At 44.7% G+C, this 13,224-nt stretch overlaps 1 protein-coding gene across 12 annotated transcripts in view; it reads left to right on the top strand.

Annotated features, from left to right (window-relative positions):
* tenm4 (teneurin transmembrane protein 4) overlaps positions 1-13,224 on the top strand; it is a 170,322-nt gene that overhangs the window by 146,475 nt on the left and 10,623 nt on the right. For all 12 annotated transcript variants that reach the window (XM_081699661.1, XM_035534072.2, XM_035534067.2 and 9 more), the window contains 4 exons: positions 774-1,651; positions 5,389-5,561; positions 7,560-7,795; positions 12,621-12,917. In XM_081699661.1, coding sequence (XP_081555787.1) covers positions 774-1,651; positions 5,389-5,561; positions 7,560-7,795; positions 12,621-12,917 — 1,584 coding nt within the window. The remainder of the gene's footprint in view (positions 1-773; positions 1,652-5,388; positions 5,562-7,559; positions 7,796-12,620; positions 12,918-13,224) is intronic.

Below are 13,224 nucleotides of genomic sequence, written 5' to 3'. Positions count from 1 at the left end.
TGTCCCATTTGATGTAATCAACAGACTCCTTTAACAGACCCCGCTGTGGCACAGTGGGGTTTGTAGTCTTTCACTACATTAAAGCATCTTTTAATCAAGCAGCCTGTTGCTATGGCAGTACCACTGTTGCAGTCAGACCTTTCGTTTCCCACCCCTAAGAGAGATGTCAGCATTACCCCGAGCTCAGTTAAACTGCTAAGTCATTTCTACTTGTAAAAGCCTGCTATGTTACCTGCAGAACAATAAGTCCAAATTCAGGGACTCGGAGGTAAACGCTGCTACCTTTGATAAGTGTGGGCTGGCTCCAGCTCCCGAGGACCTCACCTCTGCCAGGCTGACTGGCCTTGTTTTGTAATATAACAAATAATGGAGCACAGATGCAGGACGTGCACAGGGCGGTGTGATGGATGGACTACAGCTCTGCTCGGGAGTCCACAGTCCATGTGATCAGTGCTTCCTGCTGCTCACACTGATTCTGATCGCTTAGAGCCTCTCTTGTTCCTCCTCATCCTCCTTGGATCTAAAACATTGCCAGATGTTTCCAGGTGCTTTTCTGTCCTTTCTGTTAGCTCCAGCATTACTAGTGAGTTCTCTCACTAGTATCTGACAATCATCTCCACAAAGGCAGTACAGAGAAACAGAGAAGGCTTAATTAGTGTTTTTGCAGTTGTATTTGACCTGATAGCAGTTTTCAGATATTGCTGTGTGTAATGAGAGATTGTTTCATTTAGAATTTCAGGATAATGGTGGTTGTTTTTCATGTTTGTTCACAGGTTCGTCTGGAATGGCCCACTGACCTCATAGTAAGTCCCCTGGACAACTCCTTGTATGTGCTGGATAACAATGTGGTGCTGCAGATCTCTGAGAACCACCAGGTGAGGATCGTGGCGGGGCGGCCCATGCACTGCCAGGTTCCCGGCCTGGACCACTTCCTGGTCAGCAAGGTGGCCGTCCATGCCACTCTGGAATCTGCCAACGCCTTGGCGCTATCTCACAGCGGTGTCCTCTACATCGCGGAATCCGATGACAAGAAGGTTAACCGTGTGCGGCAGGTGTCCACCAGCGGGGAGATCTCACTGGTGGCTGGTGCCCCCAGTGGGTGCGACTGTAAGAACGATGCCAACTGTGACTGCTACTCAGGTGATGATGGCTACGCTAAAGATGCTAAGCTTAACTCGCCGTCCTCGCTGGCTGTCTGTCCGGACGGCGAGCTCTTCATCGCTGATCTGGGGAACATACGGCTCCGCTACGTTCGGCCGAGCAAGCCGTACCTCAACTCTCTCGGCATGTACGAGGTGTCCGCGCCGATCGATGACGAGCTGTACCTGTTTGATGCCAATGGCAGCCACATCTACACCCAGAGCCTTACCACAGGTGACTACCTGTATAACTTGACCTACTCTGGAGAGGGAGACTTGAGTACCATCACAGACAAGAACAAGAATGCAGTGCTCATTCATCGGGACGCTACAGGGCTTCCTCTCTGGATAAAGACCCCTGACAGCCAGACCTTCTGGTTCACCATTGGAACTAATCATGCCCTCAAAAGTGTTACTGCCCAGGACCAAGAGCTCGTGATGGTGACCTATCATGGCAGTTCAGGGCTACTGGCCACAAAAAGCAATGAAGATGGTTGGACCACTTTCTATGAGTGAGTAATCCCACATACACCTCAGTGAAAGTATTTTGTTAGGATTATGTTTCTTAGTGACTGAGAACTAGCTATTGGTGAATCTAAACTTACCAGTATCCACAATAGACAGCGTATAGTATAGTTTGTATAGTCTGTGTTGTGTTAATTGTGTAGTCAGTAGCCTATATAGACTCTAGACTGTGTATTCTGTAAAGTGTATAGTCTGTAGACTAGTCTGTGTAGTAAATGTAGACTGTGTAATCAGTGTGGACTGTAGAGAGTAGTGAGTGTAGACTCTGCATTAGCCTGCTGCTCAGGTACATGTGCGCGTGGCAGAAATGTTGTTTGCTGCTTTCATGGTTAGGTGTGCCAGTCAGTTTATCCAATCAGATTCACTCCTCTCATTCCCTTTAAAACCTGAGCATGAGGCAGCGGTGTGGTGGTCATCATGGCAGTGAGGGTGCACAAACGGCAATGCAAGCAAAAAACATGTTTTTAAATGAAATCATTATGATATACATATTTTCACTGTGGTGAGAATATAATTACTGTTTACCAGGGGTGTAACAGTTCATCGTGGTGTAGAAATATAATGAGGTGCGTCGTGGATGGATGATGTCACATTCTGCTTATTATACCATCACATGCAGTCGCATTGTTTGAACACCAGAGGACGCACTTGATAGCGCGTTTAATGCAGTAGCATCTTGTTAACCAATGTTCCCTGCATTTTCTTTGTATTTTCTTTTAATTATAGTAGAATAAAAATTTCTGTTGAATGTTTTCACAGTATTTGGTGTTGTTCAAAATTAAAAAGGAATGCTTTCATTTGATTATTTGATATATGGTGAAACTACATTTTGTTTACAGTAAACTGTAAATGTCTGTTCCTAATTTATTATAAATGCAAGGGACTAAAGATTCTTTTTTGTTTAAAGATTTTTTAGATTTTGCATTGCTTCTACACTTAAGAAAAAAATTGTTTCAGAAATCGAATCGAGAATCCTGAATTGTGAGCAGAGTGCATCGTTGCACACCTAATATTTAGATAATTGTGATATGACTATTTAAGTTATAGAATTTTCCATGCATAATGTCTGATTCACATTTAATATTCACAGTAGAATCGTTTTTTCCTGCGAAAAAATTATGAATTCAGTTGTATTTGGTTAGTAATTGGAATATTTATTTTAGTGGGGTGACTCTGGTGGTTGTGTTTTTATGTTCTTCTGGTTTAAGTGAGGAAGGTTTGTGGAGATGACAGCACAGCTGTTGTTTAAGCCACAGTGGCAGTGGTCGTTTTAAACGCTGCACCACTCCACCCACCTCGTTACATGAACATTTACTTCTGTCCACCAGATTATCAAATGGCGATAAATGGTGATAAATATGCATGCACCCTTTAACTAATAAAATGCGGCATTGGGCAGCTTTGACACCCAGCGCTGCCATGATGGTCACAGATTCTGCAGCCCAGCTCTGCCTTGCCAAGGGGTTTCGCTGTGGCTGAAGTTGCCATGACTACGATAACAGATCATAGTGGTTCGGAGATGAAATTGAGGCCTGGTAAATAGTTCTGTTTCTATGGAAGCAACATAGTGTATATCTAAGTTTGCTCAGGCAAGGACAAATAGTTGTTGAATGTTTTGTATTTTGATGTATTTCTGTCCTCTGTACCAGCCTGTGAGAACTGTCAAATACTTACTCATACTTCACTTTTACACAGAGGGGAAAGGAGATTTGCTTAGTCTGACCTGAACTGAGGTTCACTTAGACAATTAGCCCACTGAAAATGCAGAAATGCAGAGCTAGAGCTTGTCTTCATGTTCATAATGAGGTAGAAGAGTGCATGTAGGTATCCAGTGTGTGCAGAACACTCCCCTGGGCCTGTTCTGACTTGACCTGATGAGGGCTTGGGTTTGGGGGGGTTAGGGATCGGGTTACGGTTTGAGGGGTTAGGGCTAGGGTTATGGTTTAGGATTAGGGTTTGGGGGGGTTAGGTCTAGGGTTATGGTTTAGGATTAGGGTTTGGGGGGGTTAGGTCTAGGGTTATGGTTTAGGATTAGGGTTTGGGGGGTTAGGGTTATGGTTTAGGATTAGGGTTTGGGGGGTTAGGGTTAGGTTTACAGTTTGAGAGGTTAGGTCTAGGGTTATGGTTTAGGATTAGGGTTTGAGGGGGTTAGGGCTAGCGTTACGGTTTCGGATTACGGTTTGAGGGGTTAGGGCTAGCGTTACGGTTTAGGATTAGGTTTTGAGGGGTTAGGATTACGGTTTGAAGGGTTAGGGTTGGGGTGAGGGTTTAAGGATTAGTGTTTGAGGGATTACACCACTTCACTGAAGTGTTCTCATCGCCCACCTCTTGAAGTATGTCTAAATTAAATTTGAACATTGTAAGTAGTTTTGAAAATTCAAAATATTCTGGAGAATCAGTTTCATGTTGTCAATTTGTCTGTAGTTTACATAATAATCTGGGGGAGATTTTAGCCATGTGTGTTGGACCTGAGTGTCATGGATCTTATGGGAACAGATAATCCAGATAAGATCAGTGCACAAGCTAAAATGTCTGTATGTTTTATGTTTTGAAAATTCTTCACCATTCTGGATTCCTCATACTAATATAGAAAGTTCTTTCCCTCATGGACCAGTTAAGGTGGACACATGTGGACACCTGTGGACATCTGCCACTTCTGGTCTTTGTTTTCTTTACGTTTGATATGTGATGTCAGCTAATCTAGCTCAGTTCATGACCACATTCATTCATGTTCCGTTTAGCACATATGACAAAGATATTTAGTGAGAAGCAGAAAATATCCCTTCAGAAGTGGATGAGAAATGGCCTGCAGCCGTATTTCAGTCTGAACATACTCTTCGCGTTGTTCAGATAAACTGAAAATAGCAATTCCACCTTTTACCACCCTCACCACTCCATCTAATCAAAGGCTGATGTTGTCATATCATTACTTTAATCCCCTTGCATCCAATGAACAAATGCCATAAGAAGTGCATTAGCCCAATAACAGGTATTAGAGAAAAAAACAATAATTAACATTAGGAAGCGTTCCCTCCCTGTGCAATTAGCTTTAACGCCGACTTCCTAACCCATGGGCAGCAGGGAGTCGTCTTTGGAATAAAGACACTTTTTTTATTTTGGATAATTAGCTTTGAAGGTTATTTTGCTGCCTGAGGGGTCAAAGTCAGAATGTGCCGCTGTGTCAGAATGGACCTTGTTATTGATCTGTGTAATGCAACCAGCATGCTGCATCCCCACAGTTTATCATAGTAATATCACACCACAGACACTCAGAGAACCACAGACAGAGAGCACACCACAGACAGTCTGAGCACCACAGAAAGACAGAGCACCATGGTGTGTAAAGCAGCAGAGGACAAACACAGATGTCCCCTTTATTACATGAGTCTGAACTGACTGTCCGTTGTGCTTTACTAGACTGTTGCTGTCACTGTTGAGACTACAGGTGTGTTTATTGTTTACAGGTGTGTTTACTGTCATGGGGTTTTGGAGGCTTTGTGGAGTGTTTGTACAGATGTGGTGGCTGATGCTTGGACAAAAGAGATTAAATGAAAATATAATCAGCATGTTTGGTATGTGAGGGACAGACACAGCCAACCAGAGAAACAGAGGTCAGAGGGCCCGGTGTGAAGTGGAGACATGGCTTTTCTAAAATAACTTCAGGTGGTTTATTCTCTCTCCCTCTCTTCTCTCTCTCTCCACCTGTCTCCTGCTCTCTCCTCAGGTATGACAATTACGGGCGGCTGACAAACGTGACCTACCCTACAGGCAGAGTGAGCAGTTACAGGACTGACTCTGACGGTGCAGTACGGGTGCAGGCTGAGGGCTCTAACAGGGAGGACATCACTGTGACCACCAACCTGTCGGCCTCTGGAACATTCTACACTCTCATGCAGGGTTAGTGCCTCAGTCTTATCCCAACATTCAAATGAGTCAAATTCCTCCAAAATCCTGCTCAGAATGTAATATCATATCATGTACACTGTTTATAATATTCATTTGCAGATTTTTGGAGATATACAGTTATTAAAGCGCATCACAGCAGGGATTATTGAATTCTTGAATTGTGTTACTCAGGAACTGATTTTGAACAGTTAAATTACTTTAGAAAGTCCTGAGTCTGGTGACATGGTCAGAAATGTCTCCATGCGCTGACTTCAAACAGCGGAGGCCTGGCGTGTGTGCTCCTCAGGAGATCTGAGAGTGCTCTCCAAACAGGCCAGAGCCTGCTGGGGTTGATCTACACCCAGAGCTCTAATGTCTGCTGGGGTTGAGCTACACTATCCCTCAAGGTTTCCTTTGGCCTGCTGACAGCTGCATATAAGCTGCACGTTAAAAGAGCGCATGTCTATATTGTGTGTGTGGGGGTGTTTGTGATTGTGTGTGTGCATGCGTATGTGTGTATGAGGAGATTAGTTATCACACTAGGTAGCTGTCATCACACTGGGTGGAGCTGTCATCAGACTGGGTGGAGCTCTTATCACACTGGGTAGCTGTCATCAGACTAGGTAGAGCTGTTATCATAGTGGGTGGAGATGTCTTCACATTGGGAGGAGCTGTTAGCACAATGGGTAGAGCTGTTAGCACAATGGGTAGCTGTCATCACACTGGGTGGAGCTGTCATCAGACTGGGTGGAGCTGTTATCACACTAGGTAGCTGTCATTACATTGGGTGGAGCTGTCATCAGACTAGGTGGAGCTGTTATCATACTGGGTGGAGATGTATTCACACTGGGTGGAGCTGTCATCAGACTGGGTGGAGCTGTTATGACACTGGGTAGCTGTCATCAGACTAGGTGGAGCTGTTATCATACTGGGTGGAGCTGTTATGACACTGGGTAGCTGTCATCAGACTAGGTGGAGCTGTTATCACACTGGGTGGAGCTGTTATCACTCTGGGTGGAGCTGTCATCAAACTGGGTGGAGCTGTTATCACACTGGGTGGAGCTAACTGTTGTGTAGAATGCTGACCATGTGCTTGACATCTGCTGCCAAGACAGACAGAGAGAAGGAGGCACAGAGCCTGACACTCTGCTAATTAATCCACTCAAATTAATCCTCTCTTGCCTGCTTGGTAAATTGACACCATTTTGGTTCCCCCATTTTGGCTCTGATTGAATCAGTCAGATCAACATTTCCCAAAGGCTCTGACCTAGTGGTATTTAGTGACAGTCTCAGTGAGAGTGTGAGTGGGTAGGGCAGTGTTTGCAGGTGTGTGCAGATGTGTATGTGTGTGTGAGGTGGTAGTAATGTTGATGAGTTTTAGCGGTTTCAGTCTACACAGTCTCTACTCCAGGGGTCGTACAGGGTTCTCAGAAGGAAAAAGGCCATTAGAACTGTTTCAGCTGCACATAAGTGGTCCTCACCCCTTTAATTTCTCTTTTTAAGGTGTTAAATTTAAATAACCTAATTGTGACTCTTCGTTTACATTTGAAGCCTGTTTTCACATGGGAAGGCAAAGCCACCTGCACGTTTCTGGTTGGGTCGAGTACTGAAGCGTAATTTACGGCGCTCTTGATGAGTCATTAATTCACAGCGGCCATTAATGAGCTTTCTTCGCGGTGGCCTTGTGAAAGTGCTGACTCACGCCTGCACACACAAGCTGTCATGCTACTGCTGTACTATATTTCTTTCTTTTTCTTTCTTTCTTTTCCTTGTTATTTTCCCAATTTATTTCTTCTCTTTCCCCTGTCACCCTCCATCTCTCTCTCACTCTCTTTCTGTCCATCTCTCTCTCTATCTCTCTCTCTCTCTCTCTTCCCTTTTTCCTCTCTACCCCTGAAATGTGCAGATAGACCACCCCAACCCTGGGAAGTGACAGAGACTTGCAGATTAATCCCTGTGTGTTCCCTCCCCTCTCCTGCAGTAAGTCTTGCCTCTCTTTGCCCATCCCAGATCAGGTAAAGAACAGTTACTACATTGGACTGGATGGCTCGTTGCAATTGGTGCTGGCCAATGGAATGGAAGTGTCTCTGCACACGGAGCCACACCTGCTGTCGGGCACCGTGAACCCCACAGTCAGTAAGAGGAACGTCACTCTGCCCATTGACAATGGCCTCAACCTAGTGGAGTGGAGACAGCGCAAAGAACAGGCGCGGGGACAAGTAACGCTGTACGGACGTCGGCTGAGGGTGAGACACGCCCACACACAGACACGCCCACTTGCACAGACACACCCACTTACACAGACACGCCCACTTACACAGACACGCCCACTTACACAGACACGCCCACTTACACAGACACGCCCACTTACAGACACGCCCACACAGACACGCTCACTTACAGACACGCTCACTTACAGACACGCCCACACACAGACACGCCCACTTACACAGACGCGCTCACTTACACACACGCCCACACAGACACGCTCACTTACAGACACGCTCACTTACAGACACGCCTACTTACACAGACGCGCTCACTTACACAGACGCGCTCACTTACACAGACACGCCCTCACTTACACAGACATGCCCTCACTTACACAGGCGCGCTCACTTACACAGATGTGCTCACTTACACACGCGCTCACTTACACACGCGCTCACTTACAGACACGCCTACTTACACAGACACGCCCACACACAGACGCGCTCACTTACACAGACGCGCTCACTTACACAGATGTGCTCACTTACACACACGCCCACACACAGACGCGCTCACTTACACAGATGTGCTCATTTACACAGACACACCCACACACAGACGCGCTCACTTACACAGACGCGCTCACTTACACAGACGCGCTCACTTACACAGATGTGCTCACTTACACACACGCCCACACACAGACGCGCTCACTTAGACACACCCACACACAGGGACGCTCACTTACACAGACGCGCTCACTTACACACACACTCCCACTCACAGATGCGCTCACTTGCGTAGACACGCCCACACAGGCATGCTCACTTACACAGACACGCCCACTCACAGATGCCCTCACTTGCGTAAACACACCCACACACAGACGAGCTCACTTATACAGACACGCCCACACACAGGCATGCTCACTTACACAGACACACCCACACACATATGCCCTCACTTGCGTAGACACGCCCACACACAGACATGCCCACAGACAGATATTAATGTAACAGAAATCTTAAAGGTATTTTTAAGCACTTCTCTGCATACTGCATCTGTAGTCCATGATTGATTATCGCGTAATATTAGTTTAACTTGTTTAACATGGACAAACTTTTGACTCTTATAATGAAGACAACTATAGGCAACTTCTGACTTCAATAAACATGAAATTTGTGTCAGTATGAATGTATTGTCTTAAGATGAGGAAGATAGAGACAGACATAAGAACATATCTTAGCAAAGCGGCCTTTATGTAGTGATGTAGTGTTAGTCTGAGACAGTACAAAGCAATGCTGGATCTTTCCAGCCATCAGACTTGTCTGTAAAGTATGCTAACATAAACACAAGTTCCTCCTTCTGCAAGAGTACCTCCAGCTCTGAAAAAAAAGAATTATTTGGATTTAGTTTGATTAAAAAATGATCATAATCAAGAAAGCATTTTGCACAAATAAGTGTCCTATAAATGTCATTGCCTGCTTAAACAATTTACCAGAGCCTGCAACAACTGCGCGTACGCTTCATATTTGTGGTTCGTGTTTTCTCCGTACTTTTCTCAGGTGTTTTTTCCATCTTTTTCTCAGGTGTTTTCTGTTCTTTTCTCAGGTTGTCAAAGTTATGTTTCCATGACAATCAGCCCTACGTTATAGATGCAGCTGATAGGTTAGGTTGAATTACATCACACCCTTACATCACACCTTTACATAATACTTTTTGTCAGGTAAATCTTTTACAGGTACAGTTCTGAATCTCTAAGAATCTCACAGCACCAAAGCTGCTGTTGTGGCATAATTGATTATAATAGATTCTAATTGATTATAATGTCTCTGGCCTCATTTTAGCACGGGTGTATGTTATTGAAGAGCACACCACATACGTATAAAACCTGTTTTTATGATGACACAGTGTATGGTTCACTGATTCATACCCAGCAGTCTTGCGGAGGTGTGCTAATGTGTGTGTGTGTCATCCGTTAGTCTGTCCATCTGTGGCATCCTACTTTTTGAGCCACAGAGCCAGATCAGCAATGACACCTGAATGGAACCCAGTATATCTGTAACACACTGACCCCTCCATCTGTAGGGGTTAGGTTTAGGGGTTAGGCAGATACAGAGACGTTCTTTGTGTACACCTCTTGTTGTGTGCATTTCTGCTTTTCAGTCTGGTTTAACATTTGTTAGCAGTACACACAGACACTCACACACACTCAGTACACACATTCACACATACATCCATACACACGCACACCCACACCCCCACACACACTCTATATGCCAAATGTCTAAATAGAGGTTTGGGAGCAGCCCCAGCATTGCCTCTGCAACAGTGTCGCGTGGCTGTTGTCACGGTAACTTGGTACCAATAGGAGAGCTCATGACTTATGCTGCCAGGGTATGGCAGTTCTGCTTCTCCCCATGGCAACGCAGCCAGCTATCTGCCCCAGGGCTTTTTGTGTTATGGGGGAAATTTCCTCTCTCCTGTGCACTGTGGGAGGCTCCTAAAGCCCTGCGGGTTTCGGACACAAAATCTGAACAGATAGTCCTTTGGATTTTTTGGTGTGTGTTTGTCCTAACAGTGTCCTGTACTGCCTCCAGACGAATGTGTGTTTGCTCAAGGAAGCAGAAAATCGCACTGAACAAATAAGATTACAGGTCTTATGAGAGAAACGTGGGGTTGTGTTTGGAAAGGAACACACAGGCGTGAGCTAATATTGGATATGCAAAACAAAAATTGTGAAACTACTTTTTTTAACAAAAAACAAAAATGTGAACTGATTTTTAACATGAAAAAGTGAACCAATGTTTAACAAGACAGGCAATTGCATATTTGTCGGAATTTTGAGTGTCAAAGAGAAATTTCGTTATTGATATTGACTGATGCAAATTTCTCATGTCAAGATTGTTTTGTTTTTTTTAGAGTGTGTGATAATGACCTTTTTCTGATTGGTGGAATGCTTGTTCAGGTCTTGTGAATGCAGAAGTATTTTAATCACGTCTTTTTCCGTCGCATTTCTCATCTTTTGAAGCCTTTTTTCCAAAGCCCTGCACTTCTCAAAGACCAATGCTTTTCCTACACCAGGTCTGTTTAATGGAATGTCAGATGTAAAACATTCCTCTTCATTCCTCTTCAGTGCGTTTCTGTTCTCCAGGGCCCTCGATCTCCCTGCCAAAAAGAGGTTTTTTTTTCCAGCCCGTTGGGTCTCTGTTGATCCGAAGCCTGGCGTGGGTGTCCAAGCTTCTAGCCCAAAGAATGAATCTGCCCATGGAGGGGAAAAGGCAGACTGTTCACCTTCCCAAAGTGTTGATCTCACAGCTGTGTGGACGTCCAACAATGATGCATGTTTTGGGGAAATCACATGATGCAATATTGCATAAAGCTAATTCCAAGGCCGTGTGCTCGGGCTCAGACTGGTTTCAGTCTTTCTTGGAGGATAAGCAGCTTATGAAGTGGAGAGCGACAGGACACTGCCTACTTACACCACGGCATGCGTCTTCTTCACGCTGCCTCCTCTGATGGGAATTCTCCTATTCAGGGGCTTCTTGATTTTAATGTCAGATAATCCTCTCAAATTAGGTGTTAGTGACATTAAATGATGTGAAGTAATTGTCCGTTCACAGAGTCTCCAGCATGCTTGTGAGAAGTGAGACTTTTGTTTGCATCCTTCAGTGCCACTGGATTGCAGCCAACAGCAGCGCACAAAGCTCTCCAGCTCTGGTTAAGCCAGGGGGATCGGCCTGCTAGGCTGGTGCTCACACGCCCGCAGTGATCAGAGACATGACACCGAGGACAGAGGAGGCAAAATGATTAAAAAGCATATTGATTAAAAGCAGAATAATTACAGCAGTAGAATTACTGCCAGTGAGGATTCAGGCAGATATGTAGTAGTGTTACAGGTACAGTATTTGAAACATGTTGTGCTGTACCACTAAAAGGACATCACAGGAAATACTGGAGTTTGAATTAAATCAGATGATATTCAGCAAAACTAGCGTGATGTATTCTGCTGACTAACCTGTGAAGATCCCGAGCTTCGGCGGGATCATAGTTTAGATGCGTTGGTATTCTAAGTCTCCAACCCTATAAATCTACACAGTTTAGGTTAAATGTGTTGGGATGATGCTTTGTTAATCTCCTTGGTTTGGATTAAATGTGGCTCTGCTTTGCTTCTGCCTCACACTAGTACAACGTGATGTTGGAACCCGCCATAGTTGGCAGGCACACTCTTACTAGGACTTATTTTACCCTCTGTTTTTCTCTGTCTGCACTGACCCACATATGCCCTGTGGATTAAAGGCCCCATGCTGGTGGCTCTGACCTCTGATCTCAGCATATGGCAGGTCAGGAAGCTCTAACCCATTAGACAAGAGCTGCTGCTCTGTAGAGGTCATTCCAGTCCTACAGTGAGTCTGTGTCTGCGTCTTCATCTCAGCAGTACCACGACCTTCCCCAAAGTCTCAAATGAAAGACTTTTCTTTTCTTAAAGGCATGGCAATCGTTATTAATGATCAGTGATCATCTGTTTTTCTCACTCTGAGAGGTTGACTCCCACCAAGTCCTCCTGCCTGAAGTGAACCAATTAAATAAATATGGAAATGAATCTATATAATAATACTATTATACAGTGTCGCCTCTGTGCTCTATGGACCCTGTAGCCGTTTCACTCCAGATGTGATCTAGACTTCTCCGATGAGTACCTCACTCCAGATGTGATCTAGACTTCTCAGATGAGTACCTCACTCCAGATGTGATCTAGACTTCTCCGATGACTACCTCACTCCAGATGCTGAATTAGGAGGCTCTCTGTTATTTGTCACCAACACATTTTTAAATTAATCTTCTGTTTCTCTTTGGTAGGTCCATAACAGAAATCTGTTGTCCATGGACTTTGACCGCATTACCCGAACAGAGAAAGTGTACGATGACCACAGGAAATTCACGCTAAGAATCCACTACGACCACGCGGGCAGACCCACGCTGTGGGCTCCGAGCAGCCGCCTGAATGGGGTCAACGTCACCTACAACCCTGGTGGGCATGTGGCTGGCATCCAAAGGGGCACCATGTCAGTTCGAATGGAATATGACCAAAATGGAAGAATCACTTCACATATATTTGCAGATGGAAAGTCATGGAGCTACACCTACCTCGAGAAGGTAAACAATTTTGGACTCTAGAACTGCATAAAGAAAATTAGCATGTTGAATATTGAATACTTTTTTAAACCCCTTTCAGTTCTGGGGCTTTGTGTCATGTTATCAATCGTCTGCATGCAGCAGCTAAGGCTATTTGATGCACTCTGCTCACAGTATGCACTGTTATTGTCAACAGCTTGACAGGAGAGTTAAGCCCAAAATAGAATCTTGTTAGGAATAAAATGTCACTTTCTCGCTAATTAGAGATCTTGAGTCAAAATGCAAACCTGTGATTTTACTTTTCATTTGAAAGTGTCAATTGTGCATC

This window comes from Electrophorus electricus, chromosome 17 (assembly GCF_041902795.1).
Source record: "Electrophorus electricus isolate QZ-2024a chromosome 17, ASM4190279v1, whole genome shotgun sequence".
Taxonomy (NCBI): Eukaryota; Metazoa; Chordata; class Actinopteri; order Gymnotiformes; family Gymnotidae; genus Electrophorus; species Electrophorus electricus.
This window is presented reverse-complemented; position numbering and strand designations above follow the sequence as displayed.